This window comes from Ictalurus punctatus, chromosome 1, assembly GCF_001660625.3.
Source record: "Ictalurus punctatus breed USDA103 chromosome 1, Coco_2.0, whole genome shotgun sequence".
Classification (NCBI taxonomy): Eukaryota; Metazoa; Chordata; class Actinopteri; order Siluriformes; family Ictaluridae; genus Ictalurus; species Ictalurus punctatus.
Genome location: NC_030416.2, coordinates 6024512 through 6048875, shown reverse-complemented (window position 1 = coordinate 6048875; position 24364 = coordinate 6024512). Strand labels below are relative to the sequence as shown.

Here is a 24364-nt window from a genome sequence, read left to right as displayed (position 1 = left end):
AGGTCAAATTACATTAGTGTTCGTAATACATAATGTGAAACACTTTTTATTTTGCTACGAATATGACATCAAATTAGCAACTGCATGCAAAAAACATTATGCGATATATTTCTTTGAAACCTTTCGTTTTGCCCCTGTTTTTTTTTTTGTTGTTGTTGTTGTTGTTAGACAGACAAAAAAAAAAAAAAAAAAGAAAGATACAAGATATCTGCGTGGCGTAGCTTGCGTGCACCTAACTACCGGAAATGCGCAGGACAGGGCATTCTAAACAGACGCCGCTCACTGCACACTGGAGCTGGGAACTTTCAGGACACGTCCCAGTCCGAAGACACCCGCAAGCTACAAATATTGTGCTAAAATTAGTGCGAGACCATATTGTGCCACTAGTAACGCACTATTCGGACATATTATTTAATACGGCAGAGCTCGGTAAAGTTAGCCAAAAGTTCGTTTTCGTCCAACTTGGACCCTTAGCAACAAGTTGCATGTCTTTACGTTCCGCCGTGTTATTTCTGACATGATTGTAATGCGGTTGTATTCAGGTTATCTTCCGCACGGGAATATGCCGTGACTTGGTGAATCTCGTCTCCCGCGTCGTGTGGCTCTCGGGTTGCTTTATCAACAACAGCTATAACAAAAGCTACAAATATCCGCCTCTTCTCCGCTTACCAGCCAGGCAACGCGCGAACAGCACATTAAAGAGACACAAAAGTAACAATGGTCACTATACCTTTACTTTTTCTCACAACCTTGACAATAATTCCTCAGTAAGACTGTAAACTTTTTTCCGCTGCAGACGCGTGTGTAGAGTAATGCGCCATGCCGTCGCTCTCATTCTTGTTCCCGGAAAATTCGCGAGGACCTACAGAGCGCGCGCATGTGTGCAGGGTTACCACAAGCTGAAACTCGCCCAAAATCTGAAGTGCCCAATATTTTTTTTTACTCCCTTCCGCTGCTCAGGGAACAGAGATGAGCCCGATCGACCTAATGGTGGCGATATAGCGAAGTGTTTGCCGTTCTGCCCCTACAGTTCTCCAGTGAAAATGATCTTTTCCATTCATTTCTTAGGTTCTCCTTAACAACAACAACAACAAAAAAAAGTCTCAAGCGCCATTTAGCTATGCCCGCTTTTTGATATTTATTTTGGTAATTTGCTAAACTTTTTGCGAAACCTGCCCTATTTTCACAAAAATGATGTCAGCATACTCAGTACAATTTGGTCCTCAATAATCAAGATCATGTTGAGATTTGTAAACAATAGGGTCACCACATGCCATTCAGTTCTTGTGAGTAGGAGTCTGATTTACTCAAACAACTATAACTCATGGACGGTTGTATGGATTCAAGGATGTTTTGCTGCAGCCCAGAGACCTCCAAGTGGGCGGTACTTGCCTCCTAGTGGGCGGTACTTACGCCGCATGTCGGCGGGACTTCAGAAATGGGCGGGATTTAGTCGAAAATCCAGAAGTAATGCAAGTATGCGGAAATGCCCAGTCAACTCCAAGTGCAAAGGAGTGCGTTGATAGATGATGCACCGATTTAAAACTAACAACACTTTTTCTTGTACTTTTAATTTAATTTTTTACAGCTTTATCGTTATTGTACGCATGTCCAATGCCATTCTATTTGAAGATTGAAGTTTATATAATAACTGTCTAATATTAAATATAAATGATAAAATTCAACAGTATCAAGATGGAAACAAACTTAAAACGAGATATAACTGCACTCTGTGAGGTAAATGAGTAACTACATTATAACCAACCATTTTTTTTTTATTGCTCAGTGATTTTTGTTTTTAGGTAAACACAATCTACTACAAAATATATGTTACTCAGAAATAAAAACAAAATTTGACATATATGTATAGTCTATAGTGATAAAAGGTGCCATGTATTTTCTCTACATATACAGTGACATTACTCATTAGCGCAGTTTGATTGCATGCATGAGAAACTATACAATCCTGGGTAAAATGCTTCGGTGTAAAAGCCCTGGGGCTTGCCTCTTCTGCCCTTACCAGCATAACCTGTTGGATACATAGCAAGCAAATTATAAAACGGATTTAAAAAAAAAAAAAAAAGTCATTTAACAAATACAATACACTTCCTTTTGTTGATTATAAATAATCTGGGAATTCAGCATGCATGAGAAACTGTACAATCCTAGTTAAAATGCTTCGGTGTAAATGTCCTACAGCTTAATTTACATGACAGACACTTCAGTAACCAATCAAAGTCTTCTGGTGGTTTGTACAACCCACTTGGAGTTAAAGTCCCACCCATTTGAAGCTGGCTCTGACCTCCGTTTATACCTATCTCCATGGATTCACACCAAATTTTAAACTCAAGATTCAGAGAAGTTTGGGGGCATGGGGCTATCACAGAGTGGGTGGAGCTAAGATCTGATAATTCCTATCCAGCTCAAATTTGAGGATTTTTTTAAAGATGACCAGGGGGTATTCTATGAAGCGAGTTCACTCCATAAATTAGTCTAATTTCAACAAGCCTGGCTAAATTCCATCCATTTCGGTTCCACAAAGGCAGCAGGCAGCTCTTCAGGCCTTTATTGACTTTACTGACTCTGCTGTGGCCTGCATAAACTATCATGGTTTCAATGGCATAACCATCATAGACCACCATAACCTGCCAATCATGATCACCACATTCAAGGCCCTGCAGCAAGCAGTTTTTTAGCAGCTACAATCTGATACACATATGGCAACGGGATGAATGGAAGATGGGGTTTATTACACCTTTTGGGCATTACAGATATCAGGTCATGTCCTTTGGGCTAATAAACGCTCCCACGGTCTTTGATGCTGTCCTTCTAGGGATTCATCATCTCCAAGGGATGCTGAGCATGGATCCAACTAGAATCAGAGCAGACTGGCTCCACCCCACCTCCCTCAGACTGGTCCAGCACTTCCTGGGGTTTCCTAACAAATTCTGTAGATTTGTCCAAAACTTCAGCCCCTCTAACCACACTGACCCAGAAGAACCCAGGTCATTTTTGTTGGACCACTGAGGCTCAGGAGGCATTTGAAGAGCTCAAGAGGAGGCTTACAAGCTCCCTGGTCATCCAATTGCCCAAGGTTCCAAGGAACCTTTCATCATAGAGTTTGATGAATCTGATGTAGGTGTGGGAGTGGTTCTCTTGCAGCAATTGGCCCCTTCACGCAAGCTCCAACTCCTTTTTATTTCTGGTGATTGTATTTAGGCTTCAAACTTCATAAAAGTTGTGTTCATTTGTGAAAATTATCTTGATGGACAAAACATGTTAGTATTGTAAACTTTTGTTGATCACAGAGATTATTTTTTGCGATAATCAAAAAGCCTATGGGAAATTCCTATTGTATTTTTGTCGAGGGAACCAGTGTGATGCCAAATTCCGGTTCCGGTACAAAATGACATCATCCTTGCACCTCTCTATTGGGTGATTTGGCTGCATCTCTCCTCCTGTAAACACTGTTATTGCCTTTTCTGCATAGGCCTGAATTGTTTTCATTTGGTTGCCTATTGTTATATCAAATTTCATATTTTCATTTGGTTGATGGCATTTTTATTTTTACTTATCCTATATTTTGCTTCTATGAGATGTTGCACTTTAAAGACCAGTTTAATTTGAGGCAAAGATTTGTACATTAGCAGGAATGTAGCACAACATGGAGGTGAAAGCAGTGGTCTGTTTCTTTAAATGTGAAAGTGCAAAAAAAAAAAAAAAGTGTTGTCCTTAAAATCAATGAATAATTGTGATAAATAATCGTGATTAAAATGTTGACCATAATCATGCAGCCCTATTCTTAATACTGTGTGTTGTACCTGGATGATCAACAACTGTTTTTATGTTTTGTGATAATTGTTCATGAGACCCATGTTTGTCAGCAGTTAAACTGCCCACTGTTCTTCAAGAAAAATCCTCCACATCCTGTGCATTCTTTGCTTTTCCAGCATCTTCTACATATTTGACCCTATTCCATCAGTGGCTATATGATGTTGAGGACCCCCCCCAAAAAAAAAAAAAACCCAAGTCAACCAACATATAGAAACCAGGTGGGACAAAATAAATATACCCTATAATTCTGTAACCTGTAGAAACACCTTTAAGAACAATAATTTGAAGTATATGTTTTCTGTAGGAGTTTATCAGTCTCTAGCATCAATTTTGAAGAAATTTTGGCCCAGTCTTCTTTACGATAATGCTTGAGTTCATTGTTCATTGATGTTTGAGGGCATTCATCACCCTTTATCACCATGTTTGACAGTTGGTATGAGGTGTTTATGGTTAGATGTTGTGTTTGGCCTTGCCAAAAGGTTAGACATTAAAGACAAATTTTCACAACCTTCTTTGCTCATATTTACCAATGGAGGGCACTGTATTGTTCCAGAACATATGTAGTTTGTTTACATGTAATTTTGTAAAAGTCATGCTCCATATTCTTTATGGAGAGAAGGGGCTTTTTTTCTGAAAAATAAACATTTAATATGCTTTCAGAGACCTGATTTCGCTATCATGAACATAAACATTTAATTTGTTTATAGAGGCCTGTAGGTCACACGATGTAGCGCTTGGGTTTTTTCCTTTATATCTCTGAGCATTAAACAGTCTGACCTTGTACTGAATTTTGCTGGTACACCCACTCCTGGTCATCTGAGTGCTCCAGAGCACCAAACTGCCAAATGTTCTTCTTTTATAAAGGTATTCACACTTATTGATGATTCATTAATCTTGTGCATTTCATTACTAACACATTGCTGCTCATTACTCTCTTAACTGTGACTCTCTTGACTGTGGATGTAGGAAGGGTGTACTTAAAATTTCCCACCTGGTTTCTGAATGTTGATTTACTTTTTGAAAAAAATTACTACATATTGAAATCTAACTCTAACCCTGTCTTTTTTGTCACCTGATGTTGTTTGTTTGTTTATAGAAGCTGCTGAATGCTACACAATTGTTAACTAGGCCATGATAAATAAAACAGATTTGAAGGAAGGTGTACTTTCTTTTCCCCATGACCTTATATCACGCCCACCAATCACCCATGACCCCAGTAAATGGTATATTAATTTGCAGGTCTAGTCAGAGAAAAAAAAGTTGCATAAGTTGCAAAAAAAACCTCTTACATTTTAGCTAACGGTGTTAACACAGTCTGCTGCCACTGTCGGGTGAAAGGAAATACTGTAACATATTGGCCTGCAGGCCACCTCATACATTCTTAGAGAAAAAAATCATACTTTCTAAGAGAAAATCCACTGGCCAGTTATCATCTGTCTATGGGACACATTTGGCCTTGGGGCCAGACTTTGGATTTTGCCTTAAATAATTAAATGACAAATTCTGAAAACCACCACCACTTCTACTACTATCCACCCAAAATACATGCGCAGATCACACTTATCAATATAACTGTACAGAACCTGCAGGAATTGCATTTAATATATTCCTTACACCCACTGAAATGAATTTCTGGCCATGTCACTGTTATATATGAATATAGAGGTTCCTATAACTAGCCTAATTTCTGAAATGTATTGTAGATTTTGCCCTATTATAGGCATTACCAGCAGTGCTCATCCATAGAGGATCTTACCATAAGAAATATGGTATAAGGTGGTGGGTATCTGAGTTCTGGGCTCTGACCTGCTCTCGAAGTCTCTCCTGGTGGCCCATGATGACTGAGGCATGGTGAGGGTATTTCTGCTTCAGGTGCTCCAGGAAGGCCTCTCTCTTCTTGTCCATATCTGAGGGCTGCATAGCCAGAATCTCCTGTGAGCTCCTTGCCCCTCCTACTGACAAGGGACGACAAGGCACAGCATTGTGACTTGTTTTGAGGTGACCGGACTCGTTGGCACACAACACAGCACCACCTGAGAGCTGCTTGCTGTGGAGGTGCTCTGTGCCTTTAAGTGATGTCAAGTGATTGTCCTTTAGATGCTCTGGAAATAAGAGAAAGGAAATTATAATGAAGTAGATCTGTAGGGGATTTGTTTATGTAGTTGAAATTTTTTATGGCAGTTAAAGAATAGTAGCATGCTCAGCATTTCATGAACTGAAACTCTTCACTGCTCCAGATTCCTTCTTATTTTATTACATTTTCTCTGACTCTAATAGATTTATTATTAATTAAACAAGTTATTGTTATTTTAGCTGTCTACCACAGTCTATTGGAGTTCAAATTAATAAATAATTTGTATATAATTCAACTAATTCAAGTGTATTTACATTCAAATTGGGTGAACAGTGTAGGAATTACAGCACTTTTTATATATGTGTTGGTTATCCCTGGTGATGCTCTGCCAGGCCTTTACTGCAGCTGTCTTCAGTTCCTGCTTGTTCTTGGGGCATTTTGCCTTCAGTTTTGAAATGCATGCTCTACTGGATTCAGGTCAGGTGATTGACATGGCCATTGGAGAACATTCCATCTCCCTGCCTTAAAAAGGTCTTGGGTTACTTTCAAAGTATGCTTTGGGTCATTTTCCATCTGGACAGTGAAGCGCTGTCCAATAAGTTTTGAAGCATTTGGCTGAATCTGAGCAGATAATATAGCCCCACACACATCATAATTCATCTGGCTGCTTTTGTCAGCAGTTAAATCATCGACAAATAAAAGGGAACCAGTTCCATATACCGTCATGTGAAAAAATAAGTACACCCCATGGAAACTGTTGGCTTTTTTGACATATTTGGACAAGCACACATTTGATCCTCTTTGAAACAGTGCCTATTAATAAAGTTGATACACTCTATCAAGTGACACAAAAAAAAATTCAGTAATTTTCACAATTTAAACCAAAAACTGATCAGTCACATGGAAAAAGTAAGTACACCCCTACATTTATCACACCTTCAAATCCATAAAATTAGAATCAGGTGTTCAAGATTGGGTGCCAGTGATTAGAACCTGCTTAGGGAGTGCAGGTGGAACCAGTCTTATTTATACCACGCTCATATCTAGTGTCTGGTGTTTCCTTTGCTATTGAGGTGTGTGGTGTCATCATGCCAAGACCTTACGGAACTAAGGCCTTTAGTAAAAAGGATTGTGGATGGTTATGAGTCTGGCAAGGGATTTAAAAAGATCTCCAAATTATTTGAAATACATCATTCTACTGTAAGGAAAATAATCTACAAATGGCACAGATTTCAAACGACTGCCAATTTATCCAGGACGAGCAGTCCTGGAAAATTCAGCCCAAGAGCAGGCCGTCTGATGAAAAAAGAAGTCTCTAAAAAAAATTTTATCACAGGATCTGCTAGTAAGTCTTGCAACTGTTGGTGTCAAAGTGCAAGTATCTACAATCAGAAAGAGATTGTACAAATTTGAGCTGCATCGTAGGCATTTCAGGAAAAAGCCTTTGCAAGATTAGAGTTTGCCAATGAGAAGACCTTTTGGAAGGTAATTTTTTAAACAGCCTATTAATGAAGTTGAAATACTTGAGCAAAACCACAATGAAAATTAGCTTTTTCAATCATATGTTCAACAAGAATATCAATAGATGTGATATTCTTCTGAGGAAAAAGTAAGTACACCCTAGGCCTCAGAAGCTAGTATTGCCCCAGAAATTATTTAGCAGAAATAATTTCTTGTAGGCATTTTGCATAATTGTCCACCAGGCTTGCTGGAATTTTTGACCACTCTTCCATGCAATATTCTTTCAGTTGCAAGATGTTTGAGGGTTTTTATTTTGCATGTACCACCCGTTTCAAATCCCAGAACATTTCACTGGGATTCAAATCAGGCATTTGACTAGGCCATTCCATAACGCTCCATTTCTTCTTTTTGAGCCATTCCTTGGTGGATGTACTAGTGTGCTTAAGATCATTATATATTATCTTGTTGAAAGGTTCACTTTTGGTTCAACTTCAACTTTTGAACACATGGCCTCACATTATCTTCAAACACCGTTTGATATAATACAGAATTCATAGTTGAATCAATGAATGCAAGCTGTCCAGTCCCTGTGCAGTGAAGCAACCCCAAACCATAACAATTCCACCACCGTGCTTCACGTTTGGTATGAGGTGCTGCTCTTGAAAAGCTGTCTTTGGCCTGCGGCAAACATGTTTGCTGTCACTGTGGCCAAACAACTCTATCTTTGATTCATCTGTCCAGAGCACATTATTCCTAAACGTCTGGTATTTGCCTATATGCTCACTGGCAAACTGTAGTCTTGCAAAGGCCTTTTCCTGGTATGCCTCCCATGCAGGTCAAATTCTCAATCTCTTTCTGATTGTAGAAGCATGCACTTTCACACCAGTTGACAACAGTTGCAAGACTTACTAGAAGTTCCTCAAATGAAATTTTGGGGTTCTTGGAGACTTCTTTTTGCATCAGTCTGCTCTTTGGCTGGATTTGCTGGGACTGCCAGTCCTGGACAAATTGGCAGTCATTGTTTTTTGTTCATTTAAATTGTGAAAATTACTATGTCATTTGATAGTTTATCAACTTTATTAATAAGCATTGTTTTAAAGAGGATCAAATGTTTGCTTCTCCAAATATGTCAAAAAAGCCAACAATTTCCATGGGATGTAGTAATTTTTTCACATAACTATCCATCTTCTTTGAGAGTCATATTTTAATTCTGACATATCTACTTTACAGCAAATTCTGTACAAAACTAACAAGAGTTACACACAGAGCAAACTGTTAAAAAAATAACTGGAAATATCTAGAAGGTTTGTAAGACTTTGTCAATCTTCACCTTCACCACCTTCACACAGGTAGTGGTGGCTTGATGGTTAAGGTTATGAGTTACTGATTGAAAGGTTGGGGGTTCAAGCCCAACACTGCTGGGCTCTCAGTTACTGATTGGAAGGTCAGGGGTTCCTGCCCCAGCACTGCCAATCTGCCCTTTTTCGGCCTTTGAGCAAGGCCTTAATCCTATCTGCTCCAGGGGCGCTGTATCATGGCTGACCCTGCACTCTGACCCCAACCTCCTAACATGCTGGCATATGCAAAGAAAAAATCATTTCACTGTGCTGTAATGTGTACGTGACCTATAAAGGCTCATTATGTCGTGTGACCACTGTGCTTTTATACATAATTCATGTTTTATATATATATTTACTCCATTTTCAGCATGATTCCCTTTGCAATTTCAACTGAAATCTAATATTGATATCTGATATTTGGATATTTTGTTTATATTTTTGATCATTGTCAGGTGGCAGAGACATACAGAAGTACAGATACACAAAAGCTTTATTTAGAGGCATTTTTATAGGCCTCCCCCACCTCCCCACGGTTTAAGTCCTGGGTGATTTTCGAGGTGAGCTTGAAATTCTTGACATAGCACTGGGTCAAAACATTGTGGACTGGAACCGAGCATCTTCCTACTATCCGTATCCATATCCGTAGTCCTCCCACTCAGTGAGGTACTAGAGTTTTCCATCCTTTTGTTGAGAGTTGAGGATTTCCTTGTTTGTGTATCCAGATTCTCCTACAATGTCAAGGATTTTTGGGGAGTGGAGGGGTGGCCTTCAATGAGGGGACCTGGTGTGACTGGCTTTAACCTGGAGGCATGGAACAATGGAGCTAGGCGGCAGTGACAGGTCAAGTTTGTAGGTTCACTCGTTGCTTCTCTGGAGAATATTAAATGGGCTGATGTAGTGGTGTGCTAGTTTTCTGCATCCAAAAGACCCTGATGTCTTTCATAGACAACTACACCCCATCGGCTGGTTAATTTTGGGAGGTCTCCCACTGCTGTTGATCAGTGGACTCCTTTGTTAGTTGGGCATTGCGTTTGAAGTGCTGGTATGCTATTTCCCATACCTAAACCAGTTGTCTAACGGGGGTGTGTCAGTTGAGTTGGCATTTCAGGGTAACAGAGGGGGCTGATAGCTGAGGACACATCAATCACAAAGCCAATGGCTATATTTGACCATGGTCACTTTTGCATGGGTAAGGTTAGTAGCTTACCTGCAGGCAGGTTTGTGTACTTTGGTCAGTTTCACTACAAGGAGTTTCCAGTTGCCAAAGTCATTCCATTCCATTCCATTCAGCTGGGGAAAGCTTTTCAAGAAGAAGGCCAAAGGGGTTGAGTTTGTTCTTATCCCCAAATCTTTGTGAAAGAACAGCCACTACCCCTGTTTCAGAGGTGTCCACCTCTACTATGAAAGGCTTGGAGGGGTCAAGTATTTCAGTATGGGGGATGAGGTGAAGGCCTCTTTGAGGCATTTGAATGCTTGGTTTGCTAAGGGTTCCATTTAAGCTCCATGGGTCCCTTCTTGAGCAGGGATATCAGGGGTGACGTAATGGTGTTAAAACACCCGATGAACCTCCTGTAGAAATTGGTAAACCCAAGGAATCATTGCAGCACCTTTGTAGTAGTAGGAACAGGAACTACTGGGGTTGGTGATGGCTGTGACATTGTATTGGTCCATGAACACACCTTCAAGGATTATGACATATATCTGAGGAACAAGATTCTTAACACATGGAATTTGTACTTCTCCCATTTCATGTACAATTGGTTCTCTAGCAACTGTGACAGGACCTTTTGGACATGGTGGATATGTGCTCTTTGCTTGGGGGGTAGATCAAGATGTCATCAATAAATGCTTTGATGAACTTGCCCAGCATATTTCAGAAAACATCACTTATCAGGCACTGGAAGACTGCTGGCACTGAAGATAGCCCATATGGAATCGCACAGTATTCAGTGTGACAAAGGTGGTGCTAAGAAAAGCCCTTCCACTTATCACCCTTGCAGATACTCACCAGGTTTTAGGCACTATGTCGTTTCAATTTAGAGAAAATAGAGGGGACCAGTGGCAGGGGGTAATGATACTTGACCATAACCTGATTCAGTCCTTGGTAAAAGGCCATATGCCACCCCCTTTTTTAACCACAAAGAAGAAGCATGTGGATGCTGGCAAGGTGGAGGGGTGAATGTACCTCTGTATCAGGGCCTCTTTGATGTATTAATCCATTGCATGAGTTTCTTTGGCAGACAGGAGGTAGATGCAGTTATGTGGAGTCATGGCACTTGCCAGTAGCTCTATAGCACAGTGGACATGGAGATGTGGATGGACCTCACTCAAAGATCTGCTGTGTAACCTTTACAGGTGGTTTGAGGAGCAGTGTGCCACTTGGTGCTTGGGGTTGCCACGATAAGCTTTCATTCTGATGCCTTTGACATTCCATGGTGGTTAGTCTGGCTTGAACTAGTTGCATGGGCTCTGTGATGTGGAATTCCTAGGCTGGATTCAAGTCCACTTTAGTCTACCCTTGGTCCTTCAGTAGGAAGTCCAGACGAATGGACAGGTCAGTGAGAGTATTGAGGGATGCCTGATCATCTTGCCATTCCAGCTCAGTGAGGATGTTAGCATTCAAACTTTGATGATAAGCGGCTTTGAGGACTGGCTCTTTCCAGCCACAACCAGCAGCTAATATGCTGAAGTTGACCCCAAACCCTGTAGTGCTTAGATTGCCCTGCTTGAGGGTTAGGAGTCTCTCTCCAGTCTGGCCCAGGTTAGTGCTTTATCAGTTAGCAGGTTGATGAACTGAGCAACTTTGGTTCACTCAGAAACCCCTGCTAGGCTGGAGAAGTTATAATGAACACTGGAGCATGAAGCCTTTACACTTGTTGGGATTACTTGCATATTTGTCACAGCATGCAATGAGAGGAGGAGCAGATAGAAAGGGTACTGCCAAAGGAGTTAGCATGGAAGTCATCATGGTTTGGAGCTGTGCTAGCTGTGTGCTGAGAATGGCTGTATGCTGGTGTTCATTAAAAAGGCAGTCCTGGACAGCCAATGCCTGACACCACTAGAGGCTACCTGCTGCATCCATGAGCAAGTGAAGTATTTTGTTAGGTGGCAGGAACGGACGCATGTGCAGGCACACAAAAGCTTTATTAGAAATGCTTATAACAAATCCAATACAGCAAAAAAAAAAAGCTGAGCAAAAATCAGGAACAGGAAACAATATTCAGGTGATTGGCAAAAAACAAAATATGCAAGGCGAGAATAAAAAACAGATAAATAAAATAGCAAAATACAAACGCTTGGTATTAACTGGTATCAAAGACACATAGTGAATAATAGTGATAACTTGGTTGACCATGCCAGCAGACTCGGGCGTGAGCAGAACTTTGTTGGCCATGTCAGCAGACTCGGGTGTGAGCAGAACTTGGCTGGCCGTGCCAGCAGACGCAGGCATGAGCAGAACTTGGTTGTCCGTGTTAGCGACCTTGGACTGGAACTTGGCATGGGAGGTCACCTCGTCGATCTCAGACTGGAACTTGGCATGGGAGGTAGCCTCATCGACCTTGGTCAGGAACGTGGCTTGGGAGGCCGTCTCTTCTACCTTGGATAGGAACTTGGCTTGAGAGGTCATCTCTTCAACCTTGGACAGGAACATGGCTTGAAAGGCAGTCTCTTCGACCTCAGACAGGAATTTGGCTTGAGAGGACGTCTCATTGACCTCGGACAGGAACATGGCTTTGGAGGCCATCTCATCAACCTCAGACAGGACCTTTATGCTGGAGCTCTGGAGATGAGACCACCTCGTGAGTCTCAGCTTGGAACTCTGGAGATGAGGTCGCCAAGTTGACCTCCAGCTGGAGCTCGGCAGATGAGACCACCTCATGGGTCTCAGGTTGGAGCTCTGGGGAGGGGGTCAACACGTTGACCTCCGGCTGGAGCTCGGCAGGTGAGACCACCTCGTGGGTCTAAGGTTGGAGCTCTGGTGTGCGGGCCACCCTCTTTAACTGCATATAATAGGTGGTGAATGGCAGGGCAAATTTATCTGCCAGGCTGACCCCCCCAAAAGATGTTCCAGGTCAGCCTTAGATTCTGGACTCCCGAATGCCGTCACAAATATTCCCACAAACTGGGTGACATTCCCAAGTTCCCTGGCTCCCTTGGCCACTAGGAGCCACACCCACTGGCAGGTGAGTCCACAGAACTGGGACCACATGAACCTGAGCCATTGCTTCTCCTCCGGCTTGGGGTCTGCTAGGCTAACAAAATAAAACTGGCAGTCCACAAGAAAATACTCAGGATAGCCAAAAAATCCATCATAAGGATCTCGGAGCTCAATGGCAGTCCATTGAGGAAACTGGATTGAATCCAAGGCTAGCACAGTTTCCTTGGTTTCCCTAGCATGATGTCTCCTCCTTCTTCCTGCTGCATCCATGGTGAGGCGAAGTATTCTGTCACATAATTACACGTAATGGAGGTTAGGACGGATGCAAATGCAGATAAGATCTTTTATTAAAGAGATGCAGGAAGACAAATCCAAATCATGAGACAATGATGACAATGAGCGTGGTCAAAAACAGGCGATAGCTCAGGCAATTGTCAAACAGGCATAAACTATGTAAGGCAAAAGCACGTAATGAGAAACAAGAAACAAGATCAAAGACTATGAAACAAAATGAGGACCAGGGTACAAACGGTGATAACACAATACTTCGCAAAGTGCAAAGAGACACGACGGGTTTAAATGACAAACGTAATTAAGGGTGAACACAAAACAGCTGACCCTAGTGATGACACATACAGGAAACAACCAATGACAATACAGGGCACGGATACAGCACATAAACCATAACAAATGTACATGTCGAAAGTAAACAAAGTCAATGTCACCCAAAAGCGTGAAAACCCAAAAGCGTGCATCAAGCTCGCGCTTCGGGTTTCCAAGCACGCTGCATGCTACAACGCTAGCCCGAGGGGAAATCATGACAGTTGTATGTGTATTGATCTTTTATTTGTAACCAAATAAATTAAAATAAAACATCTAATCATCTAATCACATTAAATACTTAATATATGCCTGCCATCAATTAAAGTGACTGATTACCCAAAATAAGTACAGCTGTTCCTATAGGATTTTCCTGACATCTTGTTAACATGCAACTGGAAAAGCTGTGGACTGCAAAGAGCTTACAAAGCAGGTACGCTCTCTCAATGTTGAAAAATATCAATCAGGAGAGGGTTACAAAAAATTTCTAAGGCATTGGATATACCATGAAACATTGTAAAGACAATAATCAATAAGTGGAGAAAATATGATTGATGATTAAGATTGATGAAAAGATCAGGATACAACTGGCCAGGAAGGCTGCCAAGCAGCAACATTAAAAGAATTGCAGCAATTTCTGGCAAATACTGGTTGGTCTCTACATGTGACAACAATCTCCCAAATTCTTAACACTAACCCTAACCCATCATCTCTGGGCTATGGGGTAGGCTGGCATGAAGGAAGCCTTTTTAACCGAAAAATTAAATTTTAAAAATACATCCAGTCTCCTAAAACCATGTGGAATAATGTGTTATGGTCTAATGAGACAAAAGTTAAACTTTTTGGCCATAATACCAAAAGACATGTTTGGTACAAAAAAAACACACAGCACATCATTAAAAGAGCACCATCCCCATAGGGAAGCATGGTGGTGGCCTCATCATACTTTGAGGTTGTTTTTCTTCAGCTGGAACTGGGGCTTTAATCAGGGTGTTTCTGGTTTTCTAGACTTTCCCCATAGTTTTGCCTAGATTATGTTGTGTGTTGATTGCCTAACCTTTGCAAGTAATCTGCACTGGCATCAACCCGTGATGATTCAGGGTTGCCTCATTGGTGAACAGCAACAGTAGATAGCCATGATCCACTCACAGCTAGCACAGCTCCACTCCATGATGAATTCTATGCTAGATTCCTCTGTGGCACCATCTGTATCTGCGTCTTCACTTATAGCATGCCCAGAGCAGTATGCAAGTGATCCCACTGGATGAAAGAGCTTCATGCTATAGTTCTCTTTGTACTTTTCAAGCCAAGAAGGAGCATCCAAGCAAACCAAAATCACTCAATGCATCTGCTGACAGATAAAGTCCTAATCTGGGCCACCATATTCTGGAATCAAGGAGGTGAGCACCTATCATCCTGTGACTGATTCCTCCAGCTCTTTCAATGGATGTTCACTCAATCACTCACTCACTCACTCCCCAGAGGGCTAGGAGATTGGAAAGAGACTTCTTATCCTGAAGCACAGTAATCTGAGATCTGTAGAGTTTGTGCTTAACTTCTGCACATTAGCCACTGGTAGTGGCTGGAATGAGATGGCACTCAAAGATGTGTATCATCAGGGATTAAATGTCAACAGCCCCACAGAGCTGGCATGTCAGGGTGATCAGGCATCCCTGGATTACTTGATTGATCTGTCCATTTGTCTAGACTCATTGCTAAAAAACTGATGGGAAGCTAAACTGAAAGAAAATCAGGTCCAAGAATTCCATCACTGAACCCAAACAGGTTAGTCAAGTATGGCTAACATCTGCGGAGTGCCAAAGGCATCAGAAGGAGACTGTGCTACTACTTTCACAACCCAATGCACCAAGTGGCACATTCCAGACCACTAGCCAAGGCTGCACAACTGGCCCACAAGTGAGCAGCCCCCTCATCTCACTCATCCATGGTGAGTCATACCAAATTTCTCTCTCTATGAAACTCTCTCATAACTGTACAGATCAGGCACTCAGAGAGTGTTTCTATTGTTTCAACCCTGATTGACTCTGGATCACTCTAGTGCTAGAATTACTATGGATGCAAGCACAAAACATGATGGTCATCTCAGTGTCTCTTCCACTGTCTCCTGGTTCCATCTAGGTGTGTAGCAGCTAGATGAGAACCTGGAAACTGCTAAAGTGAAGATTCCCACTAATTTTCTGGAACTTAAGGAAGTATTCAGCAAGATCAGAGCCAGTGGGCTGCCATCTCACAGCACCTACAGTGGTGCTTGAAAGTTTTTCTATATTACTGCATAAATACTTGAAACATCACCATATTTTTACACAAGTACAAAAAGTAGACAAAGAGAACCCAATTAAACAAATGAGACAAACATATTATACATGGTCATTTACTTATTGAGGACAATAATCCACTATTACATATCTATGAGTGGCAAAAGTATGCAAACCTCTTGGATTAGCAGTTAAATTGAAGATGAAATTAGAGACAGATGTTTTTCAACAATGGGATGACAATCAGGTGTGAGTGAACACCTGGTTTTATTTTTTTTAAACAAGGATCTATGAAAGTCTGATAATCACATCACATGTTTGTGGAAGTGTATCATGGCATGAAAAAATTAGATTTCCGAGAACCTCAGAAAAAGAGTTGTTCGTGCTCATCAGGCTATAAAAGGTTATAAAACCAAACCATAAATTTGGTTCAATTCAGTTTTATTTGTATAGTGCTTTTAACAATGGACATTGTCCCAAAGCAGCTTTAAAGAATTATATAAATTCAGGATATAGATTTTAAATGTATGAATTTATCCCTAATGAGCAAGCCAGAGGAAACAGTGGCTAAAAAAAACTCCCTGAGACTATATGAGGAAGAAATCTTGAGAGGAACCAGACTCAAAAGGGAACTCATCTTCATCTGGGTGACACTGGTGAAATTATAAATAAATATCTTCTATAAATGTCCTAATACTATATGGTCGAATAGTGCAATTGTGTAACCAGAAAAAATCATTACAGTTTTTACATGAAGTCTGTTTTGTTGAAATTTCCACTGTTCACTGATGGAGACTTGAATGTAAAACACTTTGTGGCAATTGCAGTCCTAAAGCTATCATAGCAATTGTAGTCCTAGCCATCATAGCAAAACTGTTCATATGAATTGAGGTCCATAAAAATCGTTATGGTTTTTAAGTGGTACCATCCTCAGTAATCTCAATGATCTTTAGGCAGCACCATGTGCTGCACCATGTGGGGCCATCCTCAGCAGCAGCATGTGACTTCCAATTGATGAGAACTCCAACTAGAAGTAGGGCAACAGGATGGATCAGCAGGTCATAAAGAGTTTGGACTCCACCAAACCACAGTCAGGCACATTGTGTACAAATGGAGGAAATTCAAGCCAATTTTTACCTTCCCCAGGAGATGTCAACCAACAAAGATCACTCCAAAAAGCAAAACAAATAATTCTCTGTGAGGTCAGAAAGGAACCCAGGGTAAGCAACTAAAGGCCTCTCTCACATTGGCTAATGTTAAAGTTCATGAGTCCACCATCAGGAGAACACTGAACAACAATGATGTGCATGGCAGGGTTGCAAGGAGAAAGCCACTGCACTCCAAACAGAGCATTGCTACCCATCTGCAGTTTGCCAAAGAAAAATGTTTTGTGGACAGATGTGACCAAAATAGATCTTTTTGGTTCAAATGAAAAGAGTAATGTTTGTAGCACATGAAAGGAAAAAGCTGCATTCCAGCATAAGATCCTTATCTTATATGTGAAACATGGTGGTAATGGGCCTTTTTGCGGCATCTAGGCCAGAACTGCTTGCCATCATTGATGGATCTATGAATTCTGAGTTATACCAGCGAATTCTAAAAGAAAATGTCAGAACATCTGTCTATGAACTAAATCTCAAGAGAAAGTGGGTCATGCAGCAAGGCAATGACTCTAAGCACACAAGTCATTCTACCAAAGAATGGTTAAAGAAGAACAGTGTTAATTTTTTGGAATGGCTAAGTCAAAGTCCTTACCTGAAGAAATGTTGTGAAAGGATCTGAAGCAAGGAGTTAATTTGAGGAAACCCACCAACACCCCAGAGTTGAAGTTGTTCCTTAATGAGGAATGGGCTACAATTCCTCAAAGCCGATGTGCAGGACTGATTAACAGTTACTGGAAACATTTAGTTGCAGTTATTGCTGCACAACGGGATCTGAATTCTGAATTATACCAGCAAATTCTAAAGGAAAATGTTAGAACATCTATCTGTGAACTATATCTCAAGTGGAAAGTGGATCATACAGCAATACAACAACGCTAAGCATACAAGTCATTCTACCAAATAATGGTTAAAGAAGAAAAATGTTAATGTTAATGTTAATGTTTTGGAATGGTCAAGTCATTAAAGTGAGATAAATGTCTTAAATGTCTTCCAAAGGTCTCATTTCTTGGTTATGTCATCAGATCAGACAGTGTATTCATGGACTAAGACATGGTCACAGCAGTAACCAACTGGCCTGTACCAACCACAGTAGGTTCACCAACTTTTACAGAAGCTTCCTCATGGGTTTCTGTAACATCACTTCACCATTAACCTACCTGCTCAAGTAGGGACCCAAAGTGCTGCACTGGAACCCCAAAATTAACCAAGCATTCTAACTCAAGGAGACTTTTAGCTCAGATCAATCCTTAAACATCCTGAGCCTCCAGACCTTTCATAGGTGTGGTGGATGGTTCAGAGACCAAGGTAGGATTGGTCTTGTCACAGAGATTCAGAGAGAAACTCTAGCTTCACCCTGAGGCGTTCTTTTCAAAGAAGTTATCACCTGCTGAGCACAACTAGAACGTTGGCAGCTGAGAAGTACCGGCAGTCAAACTATCTCTGGAAGAATGGCGACATTGGCTAGAAGGGGCTCTTGACACTTTCATCATTTGTACCAACCATAAGAACCTACAAATTAGATCATCAAATCTGCAAAGAGATTGAACTCTCATCAAACATCTCCTGGAAGATTCTACAGGGCCATCACAGTCACCTGACTTGAACCCCATAGAAAATCTCTGGTGGGATTTGAAGAAGGTGGTTGTAGCACGCAAACCCAAGAATATTACTGAACTGGAAGCCATTGCTCATGAGGAATGGCCTAAGATTCCTCAGGAATGCTGCCAGAAGCTATGCATCTCGTTTTAAGCAGGTCATAACAGCAAAAGGGTACTGAGTACCAAAGATGTCATGAAGGGTTTGAATAATTTTGAAACTGGAGAAATCATTATAAGATGCATTTTCAGTTGAAACCACTTGAAGCATTCGTTGTATTGAACAATTTCAATTGCTTTTGCTTGATTTGTTCATTGCAAACAGCTGAAAGTCTGTAAATTTTGTCAATAAACCTGTTTACAATGGGGGTTGAATAATTTTGATTGCAACTGTACACAAGAAATAAGGCGCCCTCGCCCTGCAACACACTTCCCACACCGAGGCCTTGGGAGAGTTTGCCAAATGACACATAGACACACAAAGTTCAAATGGCAAGATCTCTCATTATTGCAAGAAAGGCAGCGTATATATCATGCTTGACACACAACAGAGACAATGGGTTGGCTAGGTGGAAGGGCATATTTGCATGAAACAGGAAGGTATGTAAATGCATGCAAATGGTATTCAGGGAGATAAAGTAATGTGCAAATGGTAAGGGGCTTTATCTGTCTGTACCTGAGTTAACAGTAAACTTATCATTATCATAGACCATGTTTTTCAAAATTCCTATGACTACTCCTTCCCAGGGCTTCCATCAGCTTTTGAGGTTGCAGAGTTTATTTTAACCACATTTTAGATACTTTTGCATTCCAGAGTATATTGTGTGTGACCATTGACCCCAATTCACGTCCAGAGTGAGGGATATGGAGTGGTGTGTGAGGACGTTTTGTGCTGACAATCAAGAAGACTGGGCACGATTCCTACCATGGACAGAATATGCCCAAAACCTTCTGCAACACTCAACAATTAAGCTAACCCCATTCCAATGTATCCTTGGCTACAAACCCCTCTGTTCCCATTGAATGACGACCCAACGAACTCACCAGCAGATGACAACTGGTTCTTGAAGGAGTGAACAGGTGTGGGAAATGGCACATCAACACCTCACACATACAGCCTAAAGTGACCAATGAATTTGCAGACCGATGCCAGAGGGAGACTCCACACTAAGAAGTGTTTGAGTATGGCTGACCACTAAAGACATGTGCATAACCCGGGGATGCAGAAAGCTCTTGCACTGATACATCTGCCCATTCAAAAGCCTACCAGTGAATCAATGAAGTTACATATAAACTAGGCCTACCCCCATCTTCCTACATCTCAAGACTAAAACCAGACACACCAAGTCCTTTTTCTGAAGGACTACCACCACATTCAAGGAAATCCTCAACTCTCGACAAAAAAAGTTCAATTGCAATACCTCATGACCGTGAGGGCGATAGCCCTAGAGGAAAGGTGCTGGGTCCCAGCCCATGACATCTTGACCCCATGTTATGCAGAGACTTTCATGCTCATCATCCTGATCAACCAGGGGCTCTCACAATGTTTCTGTCATCAGCTGTTGTTGTTTTCCTTGGGTGACCCATTCAGTGTCTATTACTCAGTACACCAGTGCTTCTTGTTCCAAATTGCTTCTTGTTCCAATATTCCAAATTGTGTTGGCTATGCCCAATGCTTGTGCAATGGCTCTGATAGATTCTCTTGTTTTCTCAGCTTCAAAATGGCTTGCTTTTCTCCCATAGACAGCTCTCTGGTCTTCATGTTGGTTTATCGTTTTTAACAAAAAATGCAGTCTTCACAGGTGAAACCTATGGCTCAGCCCAAGAGTAGACATTCAGAGCTATTAATTCTTTGAACAAGCAATTTAACAGGGCACACCTGTGCAGCAAGAAACACCTATCAGTCACAATGTCTGATATTTCTGATCACTCAAAAAATGGGTGGGTTCAAACAAAAGGTGCCATGTTCTAAGTTGTTTAACACATCTAGATGTAAATATGAGGAAATGAAAGCTGAAATTCTGATGTCATCTCATATTCATCTTTTGATCTTAAACTCAAATGTCTTGGTGTATAGCACAAACAATTGAATTGGCCTTGCTGTTCCAATGGGAGGGGGCTGTATATCCAGCCGTTGTAATCAACTATGTATAGATCAACAAACAACTATGTAAGATGACTAGTTAAGGGTCTCTGACAATTTACACAGTCCACCATGTTGAAATTAGTTTCCATTCATGTGACTTCCATTTTCATTCACATGACGTTTTCACCTCACAGGAAAGTTATACTGATAGGGCAATATACAGCTATACTATATACAGTACATATCGTATTTCAAACATGAATAGAGCACTAGTAGCAGACATATGCTACAAGCATTATCATTCATTTGACTGCTGATTTTATTCCCTACCTCCCTTGTGATTTGCTGTTCAAAAAGGATGCATGATTAAACAAGTCTTCCTAGCCAGAGAGTAAAACATGACATGCACTAGGTAAAATACTTCACAGGTAATTCTCAATCATTTTTTGGCAAAAGTAGCTATTATTGTCAAATGATTTGCAAAGGGCAGCTGAAGGTTATAATCACATGGAGAATTACAGTAATTAATAAATATCCCTGAGGGATTTTAGAGAAAGGAATTATTCCTTATAATCTATTATACTATTTCTTAAGAAGCTTCAATTGAAATATTGTATTAAATGAATAAAATTAATTTGTTTTCAAATTCTATTTTGTTAAAAATTAGACGATAAATGCTGGCAAGCTTGAAGACAAGCCATGTTCCTATGCAAGATTTATGTTGTATCCAGACCGATATCCCAATCCAGCATTTCAGGCCAGGAAGGTTCATGATACCAATATTATCAGCTAAGACACATTTCTACTGTATTTAGCCAGCATAGAATACTGTTTATTTGAGATATTTGTTAGAGTTTTGGGGTTTTAACCAAAGCTACAAAGCTGTAAGCAGTCATTACAGCGTTAATGTGTTTGATAAACCTTTAAGGTCAGTGTCATAACACAGCAAGCATTTTCCTAGAGCTATTTATAAACAACACACACACCAGTTCTAGCCAGTTGGTAAAGTGAACCAGTGAATATACGTGCTATGGAAACAACAGAGCCTTGTGGCTACAATATAAGCTACTTCATGTTCTAGCAGTCATTACCTTCATCAGGCAGGTTACTTCTGCACTTCACTACTACCCCTCTTTCGTCAGTTATATCCATTTGAGCAAGACAATTTAGTAGATTGAAGAATTACAGGTTAAATCTCCAGCCCATCTCACATCACAAGAGCAAAATGGTTTACGAAATGTTTCAGACTACAACCGGCAAGATTAATTAAAGAAAGCTCTTTCAAAACCCTCATCTGACGTATGTGTGTGTTCCCAGGGTCTGCTAAAATAAGTGATGGTGATGCCAGGCTTAACAAAAATCCCTCACCAACAGGTGTCAGAGAAGCTCACTGTATATTACACTCCCCTCTTTTTTTGCCCCTACTTTAGCCTCCTATGAGTGATCATTTACAAACACACACAGTGTCCTTCTATAAGGTCTGTCAGAGTGTATTATGCTTGCACTGTGGAAAAGACAGCTGGGCAGATCAGTTTCCTGTAATGTATCATTTACATTATTTGTATTTGTATCATCATTTGCATCATTGCAGCTCCAGATTCTCTCTCTCTGTCGGTATGTGTGTTTTGTGTGTGTGTATTTGTGTGTAGCTGAGATTAGTCCAGGATGTTTCCTTCAACTTTCATGTGATAAAAATGTGGGGTTTTTTTTTTTGTGGTTGTTTTTTAAATTTCACAGTTTTAAAAATATGTTCAATAAGGTTTTCTACTGTGGCCCAGTAGTGCACAACACAACGAATTTTAAAAAGCAAACATAAGGTAACAACACAAAGGAATCAAGCAGCAACACCAGGAAAATGCCCCCGAACACTAGGGGAAAACCCCCCTGATATTTCTGGCATTATCCACCACTGGAGAAATCGTTATGTGCTAAATTTCTGGTATCTAGCAGAACCAGTGACCGTATAAGCGGATGTAGGATGGAGTGTATTTCCAGGTGCTTTTGTTAAATTACGATTATTTTGTTTTTTTCCCCCAAATTAATTTTTATAAATATGTTGTAGTATAACATACATTCGCTGCTGTGCTAACAATCAGGCTAAGCTAAACCAAAGGCTGAAACAGAAGTGTTATGAATATAAGCAGAAATTTTAGCATGAACTTATGTCAGCGATGAACTCAGTGAAGTTTTAATTGTATACAAAAAGAGGACGAACATAGCTGAAGAATCTAAACTCTGTATGTATGATCACTTAGTTCCCATGGCGAGGCTATGAAATCACCGGCAATTAAAACACGAACACATATTTAGTGTCTTTTGCTTTTGTTGATTTGCAGTACTTATAAAGATGTTTTTTTTTTTAAAAACAGTGTTATTATGAATGCAGACTTTAATACACTGAAAAACGGATGCAAGTGCAGTAAAATACGTTTATTATAGAGTGGTAGGCAGACAAATCCAAAACGGTAATCCAAAGTGTGGTCTAGTAACAGGCAAAAGGTCAGGTATACAAACAAACAGGCATAAATATGGTGAGGTTAGAATCAGACTCGAGAAACAAAGTCAATAAACAATCAAACCGAGAAATGAGGAACAACCGCTTGGTAAAGAATACTACTGTGTATTGAATACTGAATACTACGCAGTGTGCACAGAGACACGAGGGGTTTATATGACCAACGTAATCATGGGTTAAACACGGACAGCTGAAAATGATGACACACACTCGGGAAACAACCAATGACAAAACAGGGGGGGGAAGGGAACATAACCATTACAAAAACACGTGTCCAAAGTAAACAAAGTCACCGTCATTGAAGAACGGAAAGCGTGCGTTCGGTTTTCCGAGCACGCTGCAGTATTGCAGCGGTGGCTCGAGCGGAAATCGTGACAGCATCACATAAATATATATAAATAAAATTGGTTTCACTCTGCCCACGTTTAAAAAATTTTCCTACACTCTTTTGAACTCTTTTGAAAATAAAATATCAGATTCCACGAATGTACCTTCTGCCATCTTTTACACATTTGAATGACCATGGAATACCAAGCAATGTGATAACATGAAATAAAAAATGACCTTATATGGCCATGGGCATTGTTTCGACTCAGGACAGTTGTCATTTGCTGCTATTGTCAAGCAACTGGGACACCGTACACAACAGTGCATCACCTTTGCGGGTTCGCTGAGAGTAAGCTAGTGGTTGAGAGGCAGGAATTTGGCCAACAGTTGCCGCAAGCCTTTTATTATCGACCAATTGGTGTGCAAGAATGCAGGAATTACAGAGGGGGGTTAAAGTAATGCAAATATGCCCACATATGATGCACTGTGGCTTAGTTAGCACGTTCACCTCACACCTCCAGGATCGGGGTTCGATTCCCGCCGGGGCCATGTGTGTGCGGAGTTTGCATGTTCTCCCCGTGCTGCAGGGGTTTCCTCCGGGTACTCCAGAGTCCTGGTACTCCCCCAGTCCAAAGACATGCATGGTAGGCTGATTGGCGTGTCTAAAGTGTCCATAGTGTATGAATGGGTGTGTGAATGTGTATGTGATTGTGCCCTGCGATGGACTGGCACCCTGTCCAGGGTGTACCCCGCCTTGTGCCCGATGCTCCCTGGGATTGGCTCCAATTTCCCCTGCGACCCTGAAGAAGGAGTAAGCAGTAGAAGATGGATGGATGGATGGATGATGCAGTGTTAGATCATAAGCACATCATGATGAACGATAGCTTAATCTAATAAAGCTTGACTCCATGTAGGATGTTCAAATATCTACTTG

At 40.9% G+C, this 24364-nt stretch overlaps 1 protein-coding gene across 10 annotated transcripts in view; it reads right to left on the bottom strand.

Annotated features, from left to right (window-relative positions):
* The window catches only part of si:ch211-285f17.1 (sickle tail protein homolog), a 104163-nt gene extending 82241 nt beyond the window's left edge, over positions 1–21922 (bottom strand). For 4 of the 10 annotated variants that reach the window (XM_017467159.3, XM_047154080.2, XM_047154092.2 and 1 more), the window contains exons 1-2: positions 21680–21922; positions 5641–5936 (exon numbers count right to left, since the gene is read on the bottom strand). In XM_017467159.3, the coding sequence (XP_017322648.1) occupies positions 5641–5936; positions 21680–21740 (357 nt within the window). In that variant the 5' untranslated portion in view covers positions 21741–21922. Of the gene's footprint in view, positions 1–730; positions 968–5640; positions 5937–21679 lie in introns of those variants that run through there. The other 6 variants (XM_047154084.2, XM_047154083.2, XM_047154105.2 and 3 more) reach the window with 4 other exon arrangements.
* Between the last annotated feature and the right edge of the window lie 2442 nt (positions 21923–24364).